This window comes from Paroedura picta, chromosome 1, assembly GCF_049243985.1.
Source record: "Paroedura picta isolate Pp20150507F chromosome 1, Ppicta_v3.0, whole genome shotgun sequence".
NCBI lineage: Eukaryota > Metazoa > Chordata > Lepidosauria > Squamata > Gekkonidae > Paroedura > Paroedura picta.
In genome coordinates this window covers 172895620-172920925 of record NC_135369.1, presented here as the reverse complement: position 1 = coordinate 172920925, position 25306 = coordinate 172895620, and the positions used below count along the sequence as shown (strand labels likewise).

At 43.5% G+C, this 25306-nt stretch overlaps 1 protein-coding gene across 1 annotated transcript; it reads right to left on the bottom strand.

The window, feature by feature from the left end:
• Positions 1-934: 934 nt before the first annotated feature.
• Positions 935-24632, bottom strand: UBXN2A (UBX domain protein 2A). Its single transcript, XM_077311820.1, has 7 exons — positions 24226-24632; positions 21954-22004; positions 16948-17086; positions 15122-15235; positions 11575-11708; positions 8920-9078; positions 935-5665 (listed from the first exon to the last, which is right to left on the bottom strand). The coding sequence occupies exons 1-7, from the start codon at positions 24243-24245 to the stop codon at positions 5473-5475; spliced, it is 810 nt and encodes a 269-aa protein (XP_077167935.1). The 5' UTR covers positions 24246-24632; the 3' UTR covers positions 935-5472.
• Positions 24633-25306: the final 674 nt, after the last annotated feature.

The window sequence follows — 25306 nt, the reverse complement described above, 5'->3', positions numbered from 1 at the left end:
ATTATTGAAGAAGAGTTGGTTCTTATATGCCCATTTTCTCTACTGGAAGGAGTCACTGTATATTACTGTGAACCTCCATCCTGCTCCTAGAATGAAGGTAGGCCATGTCCTAGGAGAAACACTGAATTACTTCGGCGGAAAATGTCAGGGCTTGTGACAGCACTGATATAGCTGTTCTGACCGAGCAGTAATATCAGGACTCTCTCTGCTTCACCTCCCTCACAGGGTGTCTGTTGTGGGGAGAGGAAACTGAAGGTGACTGTAAGCCCCTTTGAGACTCCTTCCAGTACAGAAAAGTGGCATATAAGAACCAACTCTTTTTCAGTAATCTCAGGGCTCTCTCAGCCTCACCTCCCTCACAGGTGTCTGTTGTGGGGAAAGGGAAGGGAAGGCAACTGAAAGCTCCTTTGAGACTCCTTCAGGTAGAGAAAAGCAGCATATAAGAACCAACTCTTCTTCTACCTCACAGGGTGTCGTGGGGAGAGGAAAGGGAAGGCGATCATGGTTCTACCATGTTCTTTTAAGCATAAATTGTGAGAGTTCGTCCCCCAAATAAGCCTTAATTCAATCAGCATTACCAACACACAGGAAGCTGCCTTAGAGTGATTCAAACCACTGGTCTGTCAAGATCAGTACTCAAATTAGTAACAGCTCTCCAGGATATTAGAGGTCTTTCACATCACCTATTACTGGATACTTAACTGGAGATGTTGGGGATTGAACTTGGAGACTTCTGTATGCAAAGCAGATACTCTGCCACTGAGTCATAGGTCCTCTGCTTGTTTTGCTATGCTTCCCCCCCGCCCCCCTAATAAAGGGATGACAACATTGAATCTCCTCCCTCTGCACATTTTCAAATGTGTTTTCAAATTTCACAGCTGCACTGGAAATAAAGGTTGCATTAAAGTGAAGGCAAGAAACTGCAAAACCAATCTGAAAAAAAACATGCCTTTAATAATATTTGTTCTACAAATATCAATAAATACAAATGTTACTACAAACGAAACTCGTTTTTTTTTGCTATATTGTGCCTCATCTTTCCAATTCTGTATTGCACTGAAAATTGCAATAACAAAACCTCTCACAAATTGTGCTTAAAATCATGAACAAAGGCTGAAATGATGCTAATACTTCTATCAGCAGAACAACCCTCCCTCCAAACTTCAAATGTCTGAATGTCATGGCAGGTTTAAGGGCATCTCTTTGATGTCAGATAAATATCTTTTTGCTAATCATAGCCATCCTCAGATGGAGTCTGTAGTTAGAAATGAGCTTGGGGCCTATTAGTTAAGAATGGGTACAGCTGGAACACCAACTAGTTATCTCCAAAACGAAAAGGAGGGAGGCAATGTCTACATGAGGAAGCAGACGGGGGGGGGGGGGGACCACCACTCATCCTGAGCCTCACCTGGCACGCTTTTCAAATACTTGAACTGTACACATGTGTGTAAACTGCCCCAAGAAAGTTTACTGGGAGGGGCGGTTTATAAATCTATGAATAAATTTAAAAAGTATGCCCTCCACTTTACATTTAAACAGGAAAAGTTTGTCTTAATCTTTTTTGTGAGACCATTTTGACTTTTCTGCATTCAATATTAAGACACTGAGTTCAAGCAAGTATTACTACTGGCCAAATATGGGGCAAGATACTAGGTGTGAGGTTCTGGCCACAGATGACGATAATCCTATTAGCAAGTTGGTTGTCTTAACAGCTTCAGACAATGCATAGAAATCTAGCAAACGGACTGGGATGCATACGCACAAGACACCTTTCGGTCCATCCACATTTCATGTATACCAACTAGCTACCTACTACAACATTCATTCTGACCAGTTCCTCTAACATCAGAACTATCAGTAACAAGCAGCCTTTCAGAACAGGATCCTGTACCACACCTCTTCAAATAGTTATTTACACTTCTGTAACGTTTTAAATAACAGGGTGATAGGCTGAGGTACAGTCTGCTGGAACCAGCTGGCCTTCATAAACAGATGAATCAACAGGTGGTCTTGCGCACGTGTAGGCTGCCATTTTAGGGTTGCCGACTTCCAAGTGGTGGCTGAAGATTTGGGATTACAAGCGATCTCCAGGGGCAGAGCAGTTCACCCGGAGAAAATGGCTGCTTTGGAAGGTGGAAATACCTCACTGACATCCCAGTCCCCCAAGCCTCACCCTCAGGTTCCATCCCCAAAATCACCAGGTATTTCTCAACCCATGGTTGGCAACCCTATACATACCTCTTAATGAACACCAGGCTACACAAGGATAGAACATGCAGGAGCCATTTCATGATCAATAACATTCCCCCAAATTACCTCACAACCAAAAACAGTGGATGTCTGTTTCCATATTTTGTCCTGGTCATTCCTAGGATTATCTACACAATGCTGTATACTCAGGTATGTGAGATTAAACAGTCTCTGGCATCGCTTAATGAACTGTCATATTTTGATTATTTTTCTTTTTTCTTTTTTGCTGGTAGTGCGACCATACTTTGTACACACAATCTTGAGCTGGCGCAGCAAATTTTAAAATCTGGCTCAAAGTTTGTTTGGTATAAAACCAATTTAAGTAAATACAAGCTAGTAAAAGCAGTTTGTGGAGTGGTTGGATCCAAAGGTGGTTTTCCACTAAAGGAACAAACTTCCACCAGTACTAGAAAGGAACATTTCCTGCTTCCGCCCCCTGCTGTTTCTGGGAGATACGGGACTTCCCAAAACACGATAGGTGAATTGAAGTGTGTATGTGAATCAGGTGAAATTGTTCCCTCTGGTTCAGCTTGTAGAAAATGACTTTGGATCCAATTCTACAGTTATTACATATTTTTTTCAAAAAAAAAATCCCATCTGTTTGTATTTCAAAAAGCAAACCCTTCTCATGTACAAAACTTCTTCATTAGCAGGCACTTATTTTCTGGACATCCACGGAAAAGTAGACAAACAGCAATTTTAAGAAACACCTTTTTCTGGTACTGTGGAAAGCCAAACGCAAAGTAAACCGCTGTTTTCTCATTTCTGAAATCATCAGTAGTTTGAATAACTATACATTCTATGTTTCATTATTAGTCAAGTACTGTTTTCTAAAATAATACAATTATAGGTTACTTCATAGTCAATGTAAAAGATTATTGTTGAGTATACATGTATATATCATTCAGTGTATACACACTGTATACATATAGAACTTTGACAGCCTATTGCTGTTCAGTAGTTTCATGCATATTTTTGCTGCTCTTTTGTGAAAAACAAACATTTCTGCATGCATAAGGGCCAGCTCACACAAGATGAAACATTCTGTACAGAAATAGGAAAGTGCATGAGTTTAGCAAGGTAATGTGAAGTCCAGATCATTGTAGCTAGAAAACTGTCTCCCTTTCACCCAACCTAAAGAGGTAGGAGTTAAGAAAATAACATTGATTTACCAGTTTCCTTCCCAAGGAAGCTATTCAGAGAGTGCTACTCAAAGGGTGTAGGTAGGGAAAGGTACGTATCTTATGCTACCTCCCTTTTATCTGCAAATTAACCCTGTTTGGGTCTCTTGCACATAGAAATGTAGTTCACGTTGTGGCTACAAATGCAGGATCAGACATAACTCTTCCCTATACTTTCCTTACTACAGCCCTCCATGGTAGTTGTTCACCTCAGACACAAGAGGGCTTATTCAGGCTTAAAACAAAATTGGTAACAGCTGTACTGGTAAAGCATTATAGTGATCTATTGCAGCTATATACTAGTTTACAGGTGGGTTTTTCTTTTAAGTCTCTGGTCATTTCATTGCAAAGTTATAAAAAAGGTACCAGCTGAACATTTTCCTTTATAATCCTGTAAATAAATGAACTAGCACCTTACACTTTAAAAAAGAGAACTGGGGACTAGTGATATTCTGTTATAACATTATAATGCTATAGCAATATATTTTTGAGGGTGGGGAAAAACAACCACTGGTGCTGAAGCAAGGAAACTGGAGCCAACTGAACAGAACCTGCAAAAATACACACCTTCCCATCCACACAGCCAGCAAAGTCACGGTGATGGCCTTTCCTAAAAGATCACATCAATCCAGAATTGGGAATGATGGCAGCAAAGCCGGGGAAACACGAATACAGGATGAATACAGTACAGCATCATGTGGATGCTTCCAAAACCATTGTTGCAACCAAGAAGACAAGGGTGAGTAAAGCACCCATGTGGGAAATAGTCCAGAGAGAGAGACTCAACAGAAAATGTTTTATCTCAATTGGATACAGTCATATTTGCATGTCCCCAAATATATCTGCTCATTTGAAATTTATCACAAAAGCAGAATTGTTAATATTATTATTTATTATATTTTTATCCTACCACTCCCATGAAGGCTCCCAATTTGATACCCAAACCACCTCCTTCTTTTAGAAACTTAAGCCAAATATGCACTCTGAGATAAAACACTGAGGTGTGTCCATCTTAAAATGAACATTAAGGATCTGCTTGTTATTTCTCCATGTGGAATGGGTCCAGGAACTCCCCGAAGCTGGACTTCTAAATTAGCTCTTCCTAGCACAGTTACTTGGGAACAAGTGCTATTAAAATCAAGGGCGTTGACTCTTAGAAAAACGGTCTAGGATTCAAAGATAAAAGGCTGGATCTTTTCCTAAAGGCACAAAAAAATAAGCAAAGACACAAGTTTTCAGAAAAATCTCAAGATCAGGCAGCCACTTTGGAACAATGACCTCAGATACTCCTGAGAGCTTCTGTAAGGTGACCTTTAGGCTTCAATGTTAACCAGCCAAATGCTTTTTAGTGATACAGAAGACAAGAATAAAAGCAAGGAGAAATCCTAAAAGGGATGGGCAAAAAAAATTTTTTTAATAACCTGATGTGTAAATAAAAACCTTATGGGTTCGATTTTAGAAAACAGCAGCATCCTGAATAGCCCAAAATAGCCTCAGCTGATCTGAACTCAGATTTAGTTTCTAAGCAGAGTCAGCCATGGACAGTACTTTGGTGGGAAGCCACCGAAGACGACCAAGGACGCTGTGGAATGGCAAGCCACCTCTGTTCATCTCTTGCCTTGGAAAGCGCCATGAAAAGTCGCCATAAGTTCGTTGCAGCTTGACAGCACTTAATTATAAATTATTACCCAAGTGCAGTTGGCCATGTTGTTAAAAAATGCTTATTACATTCCATTCGGCCCTTAATGTGAAAACGGATCTGAGAATAATATAGGATGAACTTGCTACAGCACACAGTGTGTGCAGTTTAAGACAGCCCTGCAGAAGTTGTACGCCATTCTTAAATATTGCTATTGTTGTTGGGTTTTTTTTTTTTGGCGGTGCTTAAATGTAACTCAAGTAATAGCTAGCCTTTCAGCAAAGTGAAGCTCACTCAATTGGGAAACGATTAGGAGGGGAGAGTCTTGTCCCCTTTCATCTCCTGAGACGGTTCAATTGTAGCAGTAGCAGCTCACTCCTTGTGAAGTCCTGACGAACGGTGCTAGGAGGGGCTCCTGAAAGGCTCCGTAATCTTTTTTAGTCTCTGAACAACAACAGCGTTTTTTAAATTGGCTTCCTCCAGCGTGAGAGATTCGTCCAGTAATTCTCGAAACGGAAGCGATGTGGTCAGCGTGAACGTACTTCTTCCATGGCCTCCTGGGTGACTTATTACAAAGTCTCTGATGTGGCTTATTCTAAGGTGGAGGAAAAATATAAGCAGTCAGGAATTTCAGTACAAAATGGCATCAAATATACTGAAGCTGCCGTCCTTTTTTTCCTAGTTTAAGCCTTTCAGAATCTAATTAATCTTTTTCTCTCATGAGGTGCTTAATTTAAATGGAGACTTGGGGCTTGTTACATGGTTCAGTAGCTGTCATTTTTTGAAACCTTTACCTCATTCGATCTTTGCTTTTGTTCACAGATCTTATGTTTTTTTCTGGTGTCTGCTTCACACAATAAGCAAGTGAAACATTCATGTTTATAGGCTCTTCAGGCCTTGAAGTTCAATCCAGTGAGTTCAATAGGACTTCAGTACATCAAGTGCTTCTGCAAAGAGGCCAATGCCATATACACCTCCTGGTTCAAATGGTATATGCCTTCTGGCCTATCCCCCTCTACTTTCATCCTGAAGCTCTTGAAGGATGAGAACAGAGAGAATAAACTGAACAAAACCAGCCTGAATAGCCCAGAATATGTTGCACTCATCAGAGCTTAGGAACTAAACGGTAATGACTGGGGAAGGGAATGGCAAACCACCCTGTATTGAGTCTGTCAAGAAATTGCTAGAGGGTGTCACCCCAAGGGTCAGACATGACTTGGTGCTTGCACAGGGCATACCTTTACCTTTTAATCTGTACCACTTAATATTTCTGGTAAGGCTTTGGAGGAAGAGTGTGTCTCATGGTTTAAGTGCCACTCAGTGTTTAACACCCACTCAGGACAGCTGTCCCACCCCTGAGTGCCTCTTCCTCCAACCAGCTTGCCTGTCTGTCCAGTGGCCAGCCAATTGCATCCCCCACCCCTGACCACCCTTCTCCTTTCACTTCCCTCCAAGGCTCAGAGACTGCAGATCCCTGCTGGTGAGTTCCCGAACAGCTGCCTGCAGCCTTTCCAACTCCTGGGGGGAAGGGGAGGCCATCCACAGAGTTCTTCCACTCCTTCCCCCTAATCTAGTGCCCATTGCATTCAGGCCCCCTAATTATTATATTAAACTGAACTAAACAATAGAACTAATAATTAATAAGGCATGATATCAGTCCTGAAAGCATGTAAGGCCAAGTTCTCACTTACTACAACTTCTCAATGTAAGGCACAGTGTGAGAGAAACCAGCTGGGTTAGCTGATTAAAGTTCTATGCGCCAGGACTACAAAGGAAGACACCACACCAGGCTCAGAAGTCCATGTCATCACTTCCTGAAGGGACTACCAACAGCCTAAGGAAAACCACATTACTGTTGGTAGTCTCTTCAGAAGCCACCTTCCCCAGGGCTACTGACAGACCTGTGCACCTGGACGGGAAGGTGATACCCGGGCTGGGGAATGTGTTTCATCAACCCCTGAAGAGAAAACCAATGTTAGGAGCCCATTTCTACTCTTTAGTGTTTTTGTATTTCATGTGTTTGGTTTGTGAATCACTTTGAACGTCTCCACGGGAAGGCACTGTCCAAACACATCAAGTAAATAAAAGACCAGGAGAAGGTCATAATCATTGATAACGCCAATTAGACTCAAATGTTTAACACTATACAACTGCAATGGGACTAAACTGAATGATTGATTGATTACATTTATACACTGCCTTCCCTTGCAGCTCAGGGCAGTTTACTGGGAAAACAAAAGCCATATAATAGAAACAACATAAATTTAATAATTGCATCAAACAATAATAGCAACAACATTAACACAATTCACTGCATAACTGATTCTGACTTCTCAGAATTGGACAAAACAAAAATCACAAAATTAAAATGCATCTCACATTTCTAAAATTGTCAAGTCTGGGACTTAGACAAGTGGCACTAAGATTCCTGTTCCAATAATACTGATTCTAGATTGACAGATGAGACCCAGTATGTCTTCTTGTGAAGCACAAAATTAATATTATGTATGTACGTACGTACATACGTACGTATGTATTTATTTATTTGTATACCACCCTCCTAGAGCTTTTTGTGGTAAAGCTGCAGGGTGGTAAAGCAGCCAACATGCTGTCTGAAGCTCTGCCCATGGGGCTGGTAGTTCGATCCCAGCAGCCGGCTCAAGGTTGACTCAGACTTCCATCCTTCCGAGGTCGGTAAATTGAGTACCCAGCTTGCTGGGGAATAAAACGGTAATGACTGGGGAAAGGAATGGCAAAACACCCCATACTGAGTCTGCCAAGAAAATGCTAGAGGGCCTCACCCCAAGGGTCAGACATGACTCAGTGCTTGCACAGGGGATACCTTTACCTTTACACAGCCCTCCCCAGGAGCTCAGGGCGATTTACATGGAACATATGAACAATACACGGAACAATCTATAACATATGAATAACCATACAACAATATTAATAACTGATAGTTGTAACAATATAAACCAGTGATCCTCAACCTTTTTATAACCAGGAACCAGTCAATGCTTGACAATTTTACTAAGGCCCGGGGGGGGGGGGGGGGGGATAGTCTTTTGCCCAGGGATGTCGCCGCCACAGCCTGAGCCCCTGCTCCGCTTGCTTTCCTGCCGTTGTCCCTGACTTCCTGCTGCCCACTGGGGGCGCTGCCAGCAGCAGGTGACCTGGTGGCAGAGTGGCAGGGCAGCCCCCAAGGCAGCAGCCAAGGAGGAGGACAAGGAGGAGCCACGGCCCGGTACTAACTGATCTATGGACTGGTACCGGTCTGCAGACCGGTCCCGGTCCCCGGACTGGGAGTTGGGGACAGCTGATATAAACAGTGTAAACAATGCAACAGTGCAAACAGGTCTAGAGCACTCTGGTGGAGGGTGGGGAGCAGAGGCTCTTCAGTCACTGTTGGTTGTGCCTAGTCTCAATCAAATGCCTGGCGGAAGAGCTCCTTTTTGCAGGCCCTGCGGAACTGTTTAAGCTCCATCAGGGCCCTTATCTCCTCTGGGAGCACATTCCACCAGGTGGGGGCCAGAACAGAGAATGCTCTGAGACCGAAAACTCAGGAACCAATTTTTTTTTCTATTGTGAAAAAATTTCTTATTTTAGATCTCACATTTTAAGAACATCTAACGGAAGCTGAGACTAATAAAAAAAACTGATTGGTGCGTTTAAGGTGCTTGGGACTGGAGTCTGAGACATTTACTACAAGTATGTGAATCGAACTTTGAGTCCGGTGTCGAGCTTTGCTCTCCCGCTTCAGACCAACATGGCTACAAGCCTGAATCTATTATCTTCTATTATTACTAGTTTATATTATTGAAAGAATGCACAAATAGGATCTGTTCTTACCTGTGCGTAACATTAAATTTTTGTACTATTCTTGTTCCGTCTGCTAACCAGATCTGGACACTGGTGATGGGTTCTGAAGTATTTAGCACCACTGTAGGTCTTGTTTTTTCAGTTTCTTCAACACCTTGCTTTGCTTTAGAAATTATTCTTGGCGTGGCACTGAATTTTTTTAAAAAGAAAAAAATATCACATGCAAACAAATCAACAGCCTGCCCTCTCACCATTTTCTGAGGAATCAAAAATACTCCTAAGGTTATGGCTCTAAATTCTATTACAGCTTGATAGATTATGGAATAGCCTTCGCCCTGCTTGCTTATGTTTATTAATTATAAAAGACTGAGATCTCAGCAGCAGGTAACAGGAAGCAATCTAAGTCTTGGGATGCTTAAAGGGGGGAAATTAGAAGTCATTGATTTTGTTAGAAAATGTTTCACAAAGCAAATAAAGCAAGAAATTGGAAAAATTGCAGGAAGAAAATGTTAAAGGGATGGCTGTTCTTGAGAGTTTTCCAGTCTAGTGGCAGTGTCAGAAATTTTTTCATTCCTAACTTTTAGCACACTGCAATCATTTGTGCTGGTTTTGACATGATGCGGACAGTGTGTAACGAACAGTGTGTAGCCTCAGATTCAATTTATGATCTTCACATTTAGCGAGTACCCCTTTTGGAAGCACAAGGGCAGGCACGAGTATAAGAGAAGCACACATAAGGAGGATCAGAACCAGAGACTGGTGCTACATGCCCCAATAACATTTTTTAAATGACAACATGAAGCTGCCTTGTCCTAGGGGGTCCTGGAGGTCAGGACCCCTTTGGGGGTCAAACAACCCTTTCACAGGGGTCGTGGGCAGGGCAGGCAGCTTGGCTGGGTGACCACCGCAATTGTTGCCGCTCCTCCTGCAGCCGCTTGAGACAGAGCATTTGTCTATCTGGAGCAGCGGAAAAGAGTGAGATCGGCAAGATGGGACAAGAGGCAGAACTGAACTGAGAACCCCCGGAAAAAAAACCCAGTTTCTATAGAATCATGAGCAATGGATCTTCACACCATTGGTTAGTTTCAATTTAATTTCTGTGGAAGAACGCTTGCATAATTTTATGGTTGGGGGTCACTACGACATGAGGAACTGTATTAAAGGGTCATGGCATCAGGAAGGTTGAGAACCGCTATCCTAGGGTTACATTTTGAAAAGCAAAAACGAGGGCCCATTTCCTGATTGGCTGTTTAAAACAAGTGACTGCTATTTGTTAATTTTTCAAATTTCTATGCTGCCCTTCCCCGGGGACTCAGGGCAGCTTATAACATGTCAAGTACAATTTGGTTAACATTTAAATATTATTTATTAAAACCAATTTATATTAAAAACCAAGCGCTCACCACCTTCTCTCTGGTGGGAGGGGGAATGAAGTACTGTCATGCCATTAATTCTATGGCATCTGGATGTATGAACATACATACATACGTATGTATGTAGGAAGGCCAGTTGTTGGTGTTCTGTGGGCCTCAGCCATAGGCCTGGTGGAACAGCTCTGTCTTACCGGCCCCATGGAACTGTTTTAAATCCTGCAGGGCCTTGATTTCACTCAGCAGGGCAATCCAGCAGGGCAGAGAAATGAGAAATCTAATTTTAAATACCCATAACCATTTAAACTGTGATAATTGCTACTAATGAGGACTATTACTTTCCAGTTCCCCAAAAGACATTTTTCAAAAGAGCCCCAAAGAGGATGGACACCAAACAGAAAAGATGACATGTCTTCTAAAAAGAAGACATCTTTATAGAAAAAAGTGAGTATTTTCTATACTGACTGGCAGCGGCTCTCCCATCTTGCCGATCTCACTCTTTTCCGCTGCTCCAGATAGACAAATCGTCTCAGGTAAGGTTTTCATATCATTTACTACCTGATCCTTTTAACTGGAGGTGCAAGGGATTGACCTGGAACTTTTGCATACCAAGCAATAGTCTACAACTGGTCTTTTTCTACAAGCCTGGGGGTACCACAAGTGTATAACTTGTCTATGGGTGGCCCTGTTTAGTTGCTGGATAAACCACCTGCTCCATCTTGGTATTAAGGAATTATTCTATTTTGCTTAGGAACAATGGCTCACCATATCACCAATAGCAAGTATTCTCTCCCCAGAGTTAGAAAATTAGGCAGGGGATCTTGCATATTCTTTTGAGAACTTAAGTGGAAAGGTTTAACGACTTGGGCTAATATCATTCCAAATGTAAAAGGGCTTCCAACTATCCTGGCTGCCACAGTAGTACAGCAGTAGGCCAGGATAATTAATGAATCAATGAATAATGAATAATTAATGAATAATTATCTCCTGCCCATGCTACAATCAGAATCTGCATTGGCAAGATAGAGCTACAAAGCCAACTCAAGTAAGAAAAAAGATACATTCTTTCGCCAAACCTCTCCTACTATCAGTGGTGACTACTAGCCATGGTGACGAAAGAGAACCTCCATGTTCAGAGGCAGTAAACCTCTGAATCCCAGAGCAGGAGGCAACACCAGGAGAAGGCCTTGACCTCTATACCCTGTTTTTGGACCTCCAGAGGAAATGGTTGGCCACATTATAAGACAAGATGCTGGACTAGATCCAGCAAGGCTGATCTTGTATTCTGTTTAATCAGAGGGACTGCAGTGCTCACCTTCCTAACCTGTATCCTTGTCCAGTGAAAGCGTGAAATACTGGCTTCTTCAGCATATATACCTCATCCTTCTTATCGTGCACTTTCACATCCACTTCTTCTTTATCAAAGATTTTCTGCAGCTCAAAAGGCAGCTCTCTTTGAAAACAAAATTAGGAGGGAAATAAGTTACTGCGCAGATGGAAACAGGATGGGTGTTTCAGATTTCGAGACGAGATGACATTCATAAACTCAGTTAAAGGACGTGCTGTTCCCATATCATAATTAAAGCCAGAGTACAAGCACAATGGGAGGCTTTCGTTTCTAATTAAGCAAAGGCAGAATTGCCAAAAACAAAGCCCTCCTCTCAAAAACAAGGTACGTACTGCAAATACACCTTCGGTCAAGGCTAGACAACTCTAACACACACTGAGACCATCCTCCAAGGCACTCCCAAGATTTCTGGCCAAGGAAACCACTGCTGTCTCCCTGCGTCACATTTGGCTGCCAGCACACCAATATATACACAGTCAGATGTTGCAGATTTCTGGCACAAAGAAGTCCGTCTGGTTTCGACCAGGGCCAGAGCATTCTCTGTTCTGGCCCCTACCTGGTGGAACGAGCTCCCAGAGGAGATCAGGGCCCTGACGGAGCTTAAACAGTTCCGCAGGGCCTGCAAAAAGGAGCTCCTCCACCAGGCATTTGGCAGAGACCAGACGTAATCTACAGCGACCAAGGGCCCCTGCTCCCCCGCCCCCACCCCTCAGAATTCAATCAATAAGCCACCCCTCTCAGAATCCCATCAACAAGCCCTGGACCTGTTTGTATTACGATTGTTTACTGTTATACTGTGTTGTGTTTGGTTGCAATTGTTGGTTATCGATGTACATGTTCTACAGACTGTTTTATGTATGGTTCTCTGTTATAATGTAAACCGCCCTGAGCCTCCGGGGAGGGCGGTATAGAAGTATAATAAATAATAATAATAATAAAAAAAGAAAAAGAGCTGTTGTTTTGTACCCCACTTTTTACTACCCAAAGAGTCCCAAAGTGGCTTACAATTACCTATCCTTCCTCTCCCTGTAAGGTGGGTGTGGCTGAGAGAACTGACTGGCCCAAGGTCACTGAGCAGGCCTCATGAGTGGCTTACAATCACCTACCTTTTCTGTTCCCACAACAGACAACCTGTGAGGTAGGTGAGGTTGAGAGAGCTCTGAGAGAACCATGACTGCTCACCCCTAACCAATCCATGACCGGGGGATTAAGTGGATCAGTTAGGGGTGGGAAGGAAGGGAGGGATGGAATTCAGGAAGGAACATCAGGGGCCATAAACAGAACAAAGGAGACAAGCTAACCCCAACCCCTACAGAACTGACTCTCTACATACCTAACTACAATAAACGTCACTAAATAATGGCAGAAACAACAGGATTCTGACATCGACCCAAAAGTATCAGAATGTTAGGAAGTTGAATAGAAGGGATATCATCTGCCCACTGTTCTGGGCAGCGGATATTTAGGAGTGTTCTGGATATTTAGGATGATGCACAGCAATAATTTTACCTATGACAAGGATCCCCACATTTTCATTCTCTTCAAAGCTGCTTTATGAAAGAGAATTCCTGAATAAGTGTTGGTAGACAGCTATCTATCCTCTGCCTGGCCTGCCATTTCTCACCACCTCGGCCCCACTCTAATTAGTATATGGAAATTGAAGCTTTGACCTGCTGGGCCAAATCTAGTGGCCTTGACTTGCTTTCATGAACCAAGTGTTGTTTTCTTCCTGGTGCAGTTTTCCTATTCTGATGCACTATATTACAAGAGCTTTTGCAGCACCAGTGTGATCAGCCCCACTTTCAGCTCACTGGTCATTAGTTAACTGTAAGAAAGAGCCAGCTCGATGTAGTGCTTAAGAGCAGCGGCTTCTAATCTGGCGAGCCGGGTTTGATTCCCTGCTCCTCCCCCACAGGGTGACCCTGGGCTGGGTGACCCTGGGCTCGCCACAGCACTGATAAAGCTGTTGTAATGGAGCAGTAATCTCAGGGCTCTCTCAGCCTCACCTCCCTCACAGGGTCTCTTGGGGGGGGGGAAGGAAAGACGATTGTAAGGCACTTTGAGACTACTTCGGGTAGAGAAAAGTGGCATATAAGAATAAGGTGACCAGATTTTAACATTGGTAAAGGGGCACACCATTGACCAGGGGAGTTCTTGATTAAAAATTTGGTCTATATGGAGCAACAAAAATTTTCATAGAACGGCACGTGCCCCCAGATGTTCCTCCAAAAGTGGGACAATCTGGTTACCTTATATAAGAACCAACTCTTCTTCTTCAGTAATATCAGGGCTCTCTCAGTCTCACCTCCCTCAAAGGTATTTGTTGTGGGGAGAGGAAAGGGAAGGCAACTGTAAGCCGCTTTGAGACTCTTTCCGGTAGAGAAAAGCGGCATATAAAAGCCAACTTTTCTTCTAATTGTCTGAACAGGCTAGCGGGGTGCAGCAATAAGTGGAAAAGCAATGAGTGAAAAGTCTTTAGCCAGACAACACTAGCCCTGTTCAGAAGTTGTAGTGAACGCACATAAAATCCACGTTCAGTATATACTTGATTTTTCTCTAAACATGCATTGAGTGATCTCATGTTATACTGAATGCATGTATAGATAAACATGTGATTTCAATCCCATATCCATCCAAGCTTTGTTTGTAAACTGAAAGGGCATGGGTTTTTCTAACATGCAAGCTGCACATACAACATGTAAAGAGGGCTACTGTTAGCAAATTTTGCAATGCGCTCTGCTAATTATTCCTTTGAGGCATAAGCCCTTTGAGCTCCAACCCTTAGCTTAACCACAATCTCCCTGGCACTCTATACTGTAGATGTGTCTAACCAAAGCTTGATTTAGAGTAACGGTTCTCAGCCGCCATAACAACCCTGCCGGCGGTGCACGCATGCAGGTGAACATGCAGGCGCACAACAATCTAGAGGCGGTGTGAAGACAGCCAGTGGCATGGCTCTGCAGCCGCCAGCCCCCGCCCGCCACCGCCGCCACCACCACCAACCTGTCTGGTGACCCTGTGGAAGGGGCCAGGCAACCCCACTTGGGGTTGGGACCCCAAGGATGAGAACCACTGATTTAGAGCAAAAATAATTATGCAGACTATTCTAACTCCCCAGAATACAGAGCACAGCAATATTGCACCAACAGTGTTCATTCTACATCATTAATAATAAGGATAGGAGATGCAATAAAATCTAAAAAGGCCAGTTCTACTGCTTTTATTTGCTATTATTATGCCTTTTGCTATTATGCCTCAAAACTGTGTTTTAATTTTCCTCTCACAGCCAGCTCTTTAGGAAAGGCCATTGCTAAGCAGAAAGAGAGCACAAATATTTTAAACATGTAAAGAAACCCCACAGTGCTGCATACCACCAAAGCAACTGTGATGTTAATTCATAGCATTAAGACATTTTTTGTCCAAGAAAAGCCAAATGCAGCTGAGGCACAGAGCACAGAAGCAAAACAGTGTGCAAGGTGCATGCGCACAATCAGTTTGGGTACACGAAGAATACTTGCCCCTTTTTAATAGATTCCAAGAATCGCTGGTTTGCCGCATCTGTGTAGCTTCGGAGTTCACCATCGTTCACCGTGAATCCATTTTTCCATAAATTAATAGTCGTATCGGCCTGTAAAGAGAGATCACACATAAGAAGTAGGAACAGATTCATAAAAATTATTATTATTATTATTATTTATTATTATTATTAGATTTATTTCCTGCCTCTCCCGACAGGCTCGAGGCGGGTCACAGCAACTAACCCCATTAAAATTCCCATTAAAACATTATGCAAAGGATGAGGGAGATAGTGGCGAAGCATCCACCAGTCACACAAGCTTCGGGGCCTCAGCATGTAGCCCAGGACTGATAGGAGCTTCTGACAAGGAATTCATAAGACAATATTCGTTTAGGGCAGTGGTTTTCAACCTTCCTAATGCTGCAACACTTTAATACAGTTCCTCATGTTGTGGTGACCCCCAGCCATAAAATTATGCAAGTGTTCTGTCACAGAAATTAAACAAAACTGACCAATGGCATGAAGATCCATTGTTCATGATCGTATATGAATTGGTTTATTTTCCGGGGTTTCTCAGTTCAGTCCTGCCTCTTGTCCCACCATGCTGATCTCGCTCTTTTCCGCTGCTCCAGACAGAAGAACGCTCCATCTCAAGTGACGCCACAAGGCTGTTGTATGGATGCCCCCCCCGCCAAGTTGCTTTGCCTGCCACTACCCCTATGAAAGGATCGTTCGACCCTGCAAAGGGGTCCTTACCCCCAGGTTGAGAACCACTGCTCTCGAATGTGTATTTACTTCTCCTACTGATGTGTATTTACTTCTCCTACTGGGACGACAGCCGCGTGGACCGTACAGTTTGAATCAATCCTTATCAGTAGGAGGGGGAGCGTGGCTCAGTGATACAGCATCTGCTTGACACACAAAGGTCAGAAGTCCATTCTCCTCCAGTATCTCCACTGAAAAGGATCAGGAAGTAGGTGATGTGAAAGACCTTCACCGGGGATCCTGCAGAGCCACTGCTAGTTAACAGCAGAGGGTGCTGATCTTGCTAAGCTCGTGGTCTAACTCAGGGGTAGTCAACCTGTGGTCCTCCAGAAGTTCATGGACTACAATTCCCATGACCCCTTGCCAGCAAACGCTGGCAGGGCCTCATGGGAATTGTAGTTCATTGACATATGGAGGGCCACAGGTTGACTACCCCTGGTCTAACTCAGTGTTCGGCAGCTTAATATGTTCAAGTGACAGCTTAGTATGTTCAAGTAACACGGAAACCATCTTGACTGCGGAGATCATCAACAATGAAAAACCATATTAATCCCCAATGCAAAGGCCAGGGGGACATGAACTTCTTTGGATGTTTGCCTGCAAAACCCACAAGACTGGCAGATCTGTAGCTTGCCTTTAAAAAGGTAAAGGAATCCCCTGTGCAAGCACCGGGTCATGTCTGACCCTTGGGATGACGCCCTCTAGCGTTTCCATGGCAGACTCAATACTCAGACTCATGGCAGGTTTGCCAGTGCCTTCCCCAGTCATTACCGTTTACCCCCCAGCAAGCTGGGTACTCATTTTACCGACCTCGGAAGGATGGAAGGCTGAGTCAACCTTGAACCGGCTGCTGGGATTGAACTCCCAGCCTCATAGGCAAAGCTTCCAGACGGCTGCCTTACCACTCTGCGCCACAAGAGGCTTGCCTTTAGGCCAATACAAATGGCACCACTAGATATTACGCCAAATCACCTGCAACATTTATCTGACGCATCAGCATCCTTTGCTTTTCCTGAAAGAAATTTGTGAGTACATCTTACAAAACTAAACCCACTTACTTGATGTTTCACTCTTGCCTCTCCGGTGCACCCAGCTCCAACTGCCCGAGCTTCTTCGAAAAGGCTATTGACAAAAATATCGCAACCTTTTTGCTCCGCGCCATTCAGAATTTGGTCCCGAGTCCTCGGCTTGCAAAGCCTGTAGAATGACAACGGAAACCCGCTCTAAAGATGCTTGTGGAACCCGCTGTTTGAACAGAGCTACGTGACTAATGGCTAGTCATCTCCATTAAATCTGAACCAGCCGTTCTTGTTATGAACGGCCGTCAAGCGTGCCAGAAAAGCGTTTGCGTCCCTTGTTCTTAACTCTGCTTACTAAGCTATCACAAATCAAATAAAGCGTGAAAGAGGATTTCAGTCCTTAAATAACTCTAACAGCCCAAGCCAAAGTATCTGGCACTGGAAAGCAGCTTGGATCCTCTCCAACGGAGCTGGCTTTCAAACCCTGAAGAGGGCAACCAAATAACGTATATAAGGTATGAAGAGCTTGATCTTACATGGAAGGTTGTGGGCTGTATAATTAAGAGGATGGTATCAGCTTACTCTTCAAAGGAATGAGAAGCTAGGGGCTGAGGGGAATCGCACAGAGGAGGGGAGGATAAAAAGTTAGGCAGCACTATAGGCCCAGACCTGGATCTCCCTTTCCACAGCATCTTCCTCCCGCCTGCCCACCCGCAGCAAGACAACTTCCTCCTTAGCCAGCTCATCTGGCTTTCAACACGCTGAGGGAAACTAGTTGGCCTTCTGTCCTCCTCAGGCTGCTTTGAGATATGTTTGTTCTTTTACAATTTTTCCCCCCATATACCTGGGGAGCCCTCTGAATATGTAGAAATCCCAACCAGGGTGTAAACTGCACGGGGCTTTTATTCCAACCCCAGGTCGATTCAGTCCCTGCCCTCTACACAGAATGCGATTTCCATTTGCATTTTGGGCGATTTAAATTTTCCTTCTGCAGCAAGAAGGATTGATCCGGAGTGACCCTACCTTTACTGTGCCATATCTCAGACTGCTTTTAAGCCTGAATATATTCAGAAAATCGCATTGTTTTGAATCTGGGCTCTCCTCCGTGGTAGAGGACCCGTGATTGGCTACAGGTGGTCATGTGACAAACCTGCCTCAAAGGAGAAGCTCCTAATTTCTCTCAACTTCTGTCGGATTTTTTTGTGTGCCTTCTTCGCTCCCCCCCCCCCTTCAAGAAAAGAAAGGATTTTTCCCTCCCTCCTCTGACTTCTTGGATCTTCTCCCCCCCCTTCAAGAAAACAAAGAAAGAGTCTCCATTTGCCTCCCCCCCTTCTGAGTCTCCCTAACCACGTGCAGAAGACTTTCCTGTTTCAATGGTGAGGGGGGGGGAAGGAAGAATCGAGTTCAAAGCGATCTGAATTCAACAGGATTGACAATGGAATAAAAAAAGTAAGTGCAGACTCTGCCCTGGGCTGTGGACAGTCAAGGAATCATAGAACCATAGAGTTGGAAGAGGCCATACAGGCCACCTAGGCCAACCCCCTGTTTAATGCAGGATCACCCTCAAGCATCCAGGATAAGTATCTGTCCAGCCACTGCTTGAAGACTGCCACTGAGGGGGAAGCTCACCACATTCTTAGGCAGCCAATTCCACTGCTGAACTACTCTGTGAAAATTTGTTTCCTGATGTCTAGCCGATACCATTCTATACATAGCTTAAACCCATTACTGTGGGTCCTATCCTCTGCTGCCAACAGGAAGCACTCCTTGCCCTTCTGCAAGTGACAACCTTTCAAATACTTCAAGACAGCAATCATGTTCCCCCTCAGATTTCTCATTTCCAGGCTGAACCTTCCCAAGTCCCTCAGCCTTTCCTCATAGGGCTTGGTCCCCAGGCCTCATCACTCTCCTCTACACCCTCTCAATTTTGTCCACATTATTTTTTACTAGTAATCAAGCCCGCTGTAAGAAAAATACAATGGTCGCTAGGTAAGGGAGACTTTGCGCCTCCTGATGCGTCAGGCCGCCGGCAAGGGAGCAACTGCGAGCCGCACGAAACTCCCTTGTCAGCAGGGCGGGAATTGGCCCGGCCGATGGTCTGTCCGGAGGAAGGGGCCAATCGGCACCCTTCCTCATCCCGGACAGAGCCCGCCCTAACTCCTCCCACTAAGCCCTTGCGGCTTTATTTAGTCCGCGGCGCCCACGGTGCCGCGGTCTGTGTTAAGATTTGAGGCCTCCATACCTGCACACAATACTCCAGGTTTGGTCTGACCAATGCAGTATCCAGAGGGACTATGATATCTTGTCGCATGTACTGCCTTTATAACAGGTACTCATTATGAAGCTTCCTGTTAAGAGGAAATGTAACCTGTAAGGAATCATGGAGGCGGGGGCAAGTAGAGATTAAGTGATTTGGGAAATGTCTCTGCATATCCTTGTCAATGGATGATCTGGTTACGGTTTTACTGGGATGATGGGAAACATACATAGCCTTCTCCCCCAGTCTATCATTAGGTGGAAATCATGGCCAAAGTATTATACCTTTTATACATGCATCCTTTGATTCCCGTTTTCTAAAAACAACATCCCAATTTTCTTTAAATGGCTCAGAATGGCTGTCTCCTTCAGAGTTTATACAGAAAACTCTGGTGGTGGTGGGCTTGGAGAGAGATCTACTCTCAATACCTTCAAAACAGCTGTTTACCCTGGTAAGAGTTACCACTTCTCAGTTTAAACTGAGAACCACCTTGGGGTAATGGTTAAGAACAGCAACCTCTAATCTGGAGAACTGGGCTTGATTCCTCACTCCTCTACAAGCAGCCAGCTGGGCAACCTTCGCTCAATCAGTTTTCTCAGTCTCCCCTACCTTACTGTCTGTTGTGGGGAGAGGAAGGGAAAGCGATTGTAAGCCACTTTGAAACTCACAAGGTCTAATAGGTGACCTTGGGCCAGTCACAGTTCTCTCAGAGCTCCCTCAGCCTTACCTACCTCACAGGGTATCTCTTGTGGGGAAAGGAAGGGTAGGCAATCATAAGTCACTCTGAGAGTCCTTCGGGTAGTAAAAAGCAAGGTACATAAAACCAGGTATTCTCCTTCTAAATTATATAAATGGGGGGGAGCATTTATTTCCTCTCCCCCAATTTTTGCCATTCATGCTAGCCATTCATGCTATTAAAGAGGCAGCCCTATTTGCAATTTAAACAGCTGTTTTGGAGGTATGCATCAGGAAAACAGGATTTACCTTAGCCTAATACTTCTTATCAAGCTTTTACCAGCCCCTCCCTTAAACTGCTTAAAGGAGATTAATAGGGGGGGGGGAGAAAAACCAATGTCAGGGGATGTGCACACCATCTCCACCACCTTCCTACTCAACTGTTGGAACACGCACAACAAGCAGTTGGCTTCACTGCCGCTTAAACCCAAGAAACATTTCTAGGGAAAGGAGGAGGGAAGAAACAGTGCTCTTTTACTCTCCTGCAATTTCATGCAGGGATATCTTAAAGCACCCTATTAAGTTCTTCACTCAGCATCATTAAGCATCATATGTGCTGACTGTAATAACAACTTTAAATAAAGCACAATACCGTGATTATCTGCCCTGTTTGGGAAGGTCTCGGTTTATGCATAAAGACATGCAATGTAAGACAATATATAATTTTTTTTCCAAAGCTGAAAAAATTAAGGGCTCCACTAAACATTTACTTGAGCAAGCTCACATCCATTCCCCAGCTTTCCCACTGCAAACCTCTGAAATTTTCCAGAATAGGATCAGAGGAGTTTCCCCGATGAGGTGGGGGACGGGTTTCAGGGGTACCTCTCTCTTGAGGGAGGGGGATCTCTCGGCCCAGAGAATGCCTGGTGTTCTAACTTCCCCCCAACAGCTCTATGGGTCTTAATGCAGCCAAGTGCTGTTGGGGTGGCCAACTTATTTACATATATACATATATATACATATATATACATATACATACATATACATATATATACATATATATACATATATATACATATATATATATATATATATATATATATATATATATATATATATATATATATATATATATATATATATATATATATATATATATATATATATATATATATATATATATATATATCTCCCACTTTTCTGGCCAATGGGGACCTAAAGTGGCTTACATCAGCCTCTCCTGTTTTATCCTCAAGACAAGCCTGTGAAGTAGGTTCAGATCAGAGAGAGAGAGAGAGAGTAACTGGCCCACGGTTGCACAAACAGGGCCAGACAACCAGCGGGAGACTGGGGGCAAGTTGGGGACACAGGAAGCAGCTGTTGGTAACAGAACGGTGTCCCTTCCAGGAAAACCCCAGAACTGCCTTCAAGCTTGTCTAGGAATTGCCAGAAACCACAGAGTTTTCAGTTACTTCTAGAGAGGACTCACTTCACTTCAAGGTTCCCCCTGGGTTTCCTAGATCCTACTCAAATACTCCAAGCACATGTCAGAGATGATCTCAGAAGAGTCTTCTAGTCTGTTCCATCTGAAAAACTACAGTTCTCTGATTTAACTTGACTATTTTGTGCAGTTATCTGATTTACTGCAGGTGTTAGTTCAACCACAGGCTAGCAGATATTCATCTAGGCCTTCCATCAAGACTTAATTAGGCTCATGTAGTTCAGCCGTGGATCTGGTGCAGTGGAAGGAATTCACTCTGATCTAGAAGATTCCATGGATACTCCTTAGCGATTGGTTGAGGCCTACAGTTTACTATCAAAGCAGTTAGTGAGAAGATTACCCTTTCCTTTCTAGTGCTGCCAAGAAGATATCTGTATTATGCTCAGGGACTCTTTGCTGGCTGCACCCTAATTAGCCCTATTCCAACTTGGACAGCCAGATACTTCCACCCCACAGGCTGTTTCACAAATATATAGAGGAACCATGGATAAGGATAAGGATGGCTAGCTACATTTTTACGTACTAGGATTCCACAGAATAAATACGACAAGACCCATGCATACAGGATGCAAGCAGGCAAAGCAATTCAACCCAGGCCATTTAAGCACTTACCATTCTTGTTTCACACTTTTAATCTTGTTCACTTCTTGCATCCTGCTCTGCCTAATAAGGAGAAGGGAGGGAAGAAAGGCTGTAACAACCACACAAACAGATAGCGCTTTCATTAACAAGAAATCACGACTACTGTACAGGAATTTGCTCATGGGCCAAACCAGAGAAGACTCCAGGAGTTTCATGTCTGAAGCTTGTCTGTATTTTAAAAAATTATCAGGCAGAAGCAGGCACAATTTAGACTAGGACTACAATGTGAAGGCAGAACAGGTAATGCCTTCTGTGATGGACAGCACTTTAAAGACAGGCCTCAAAGTGTCGGATTATCAGGGAACCAGGAAGTGAACTTCCAGGTTAACTGAACTTCCTGGTCCCCTAATATTCCAGTATTTTGAGGCTTGTCTTTAAAGTGCTGTCGGTCACAGTTCCTCAAGAATGGCATGCTGGGGCGAACAGCAAAATACTGAGAGGCTGAAAGCCAAGCGTCCTTCTGCAATGGGTGATAAATGTATACTTCTCACAAACGCCAAAGTAATACCTCTTTAGGGTCCAGAGGACCACTTCCTCCAATGACTGGCTGTTTGCTTGGTGGGTGCCACACAGGTAGGGCTGACAAGCCTACCACAACGTCAGGAAATCTCCCACCAGTATCCTACTTGCTTGCTGCCAGAGCAGAGACAGGATATTTTTTTTGTTATGTTGATATTGGCTATGCCTCTCTGTCACTTCCAGGAATGTGACATAGGGTGGCTCTAAGAATCACTGAAAGTGACTTTTGGAATCCTTGGTCAAAGTAAAGCTATATTTTTCCTCTGATACGAATTCATCAGTACAAAATCCCTGTGCAGAGATGAACAGACAGGTTAAATTGGACACACGTAACCAAAGAAATAAATTGCCATTTACTTGAGCACTTAACAGAAATCAAAGTTCCCGTATTTTTTAGTATTACTATCTCCCGTATTGCAGATGGTTGGTGAGATACGAGAGTCAATCACTTAGCTAGCGACTAGCTTTAGGCAAAATCCCAAAAGCCGAGAACAAAAACTGTGTAATACCTTTTATTAGGACCAACCCTATGACACAAATGTGTCACTGCACTGGTCCTAATAAAAGGTTCTACATGGGTAGCGTTTGTGGCTTTCTGGGCTTTTATTTTTGGACCAAATTGGCTATAAAACACATGCTTGAGGAAAGACACAACTAGGACCTAAACTTGGCTCGCATCCCCTGGCACTAGAAGTCATAATGCAGACATGAACAATCTTCATTCTGCACACACCGAAACGGCAGCACTTGCTGTCAACCCAACAAGATGGACAAGAAACTCTTCCAAAAACGATCAGCATTTACTTTCTCTAAGATATTGGGTTCTTCCTTGGACTGTAAGCTAGAGACCCCCCTCTGGAACCACTGGCCTGTAACCAGGGTTCTGCCACCATTCCAAAGAATTTCACTATCCCATACAGGTGTGACAATGTACAGCTATCATAGAGCTGAACAATCAGGCCTGCTTTGCTTACAGTCGATAGACATTAAAGCATTTGTTGCCCCACTCTTTGAGGAATGGAAGTCCTTAAAAATACAGATTTTTTTTGGGTGGGGGGGGAGGATTTAAATGTGTGACTTGGGGCCTTCTTCCATCCCTGCATGCTGTTAGAATTGCAGTCAACCATTTAGATTTGACACTGGGGTGCCCAGGTGTCTGAGCGGCATTCCAGGCATACGTCCTCAGAACTGTGACTCAAGGCTATTTTCCAACCTATGGCCACAACCGGGCTTCAGGCCAAAAGAAATGTGCTCTGCAGAACGGCATGCTTTAGAGGTGACTGGCAGAAGCAGCCCAGGAAGGTTTTAACAGAAGCTCCCAAATCAAATTTACTACAACCACCTAAAATAGGTCAGCTGTCTCCCCTTAAGAAGCCTGGCTATTGTAGGGAGAGCTAGCAAACCACCACCTCAAAACTGATAACTGGGTTTAAATGATTTGGGAGGGAAAGGCAGACTGAATTACAGATACTTCATCAAGCTATGTATGAGACTCTGCTATTTTCTATTACTCTAAAAATCTTCAGCACAAAACGAACAGATGCTTCCTTATAAATTCATTTGTTTACATGCTTAACTGAATTTTTCCTTTGGCTGGATTTGACAACACGCGTTCACCCTTCCAGCTCATCTTTTACAATTGCTCTGGAGTATCAATTTAAACTAGAGTGTACTATTGTGAAGGTATAATTATCTTGGCGCAGTCAACATCTTCAACAGCTACCTGTTTGTTCCAGTGTTCATAAGCAATCTTGATTTCAGTTTTGACGAAAAAAGAGACACAGGAGGAAACACGTACCAAGTAATTTAAGAAAACGAAGAAGTAAATGGTCAAACGCCACTCTAAAGTATAATTAAAATAATTCGGTTGAGGTCTTCTGACAAGTCATAACATTTTCAGTTGTAGATGTTATCCAAACCAATGAAAGCTGCATAATTTTTGTCGTGTGTCCTATTTTCTTGAGCTGCTAATGCTTGAAAGATGCTGACTTAGGAAATTCTTAGACTAAATATATTAATTAGGTGGCCTTTAGCAAATCTCTCTCTGTCTCTCTCTTGAGTCTCCACCAACCAATTTACAAGCAGCAAGTGTGTCAAAATTCCATTTAGATCACAAAGAACCCATGTGGTGTGATGTCATAGTTTCTCTGTCAGACTAAGGCAGACTTTCTCAACCAGGGTTTTGTGAAACCTTAGCATTTCTTGAGGGCCCTGCAAGAGTATCCCAAACGGGTGGGAGTCGATTTTTAATATATATATTTTAATTTTTAAAACATTTATCGGATGATATGATTACATATGGTCATGTCGATCTGCTCTCCCCTCCCAAAATGGCCAATTGATAGGCCTGGAGGGGGTGGAAAGGGGAGGGGCCCCGCGTGGGCATGAACACAGCTATGCTTCCCAACAATATTCTGCACAATTGCACCCCTTCTGGGGTTTGTCGAAGCCTGAAGAATGTTTCCGGAGTTTCTCAATGGTAAAAAAGTTGAGAAAGGCTGGACTAAGATAAGGAAGTGCCAAGTTCAAATCCCCTATTTTACTGAAAACTTTTTCTTCCATGCAACTATGGCGGCAAGAATTGTTACAGCCAAGTACTGGAAACAACAGGAGATACCTAAGATAACAGACCGGCTGGATAAACTGGGAGAACTATGTAAAATGGCCAAGCTGACTTGCTTGATTAATAGAAGGTCCACAGAAGAATTTCAGGAGCTATGGCATTTTTACACAGATAGACAGTAAACAAATGTACTAGTTGAAGAAGTGAGGGAATAACCATATATATTATAAGTCTTAATGTA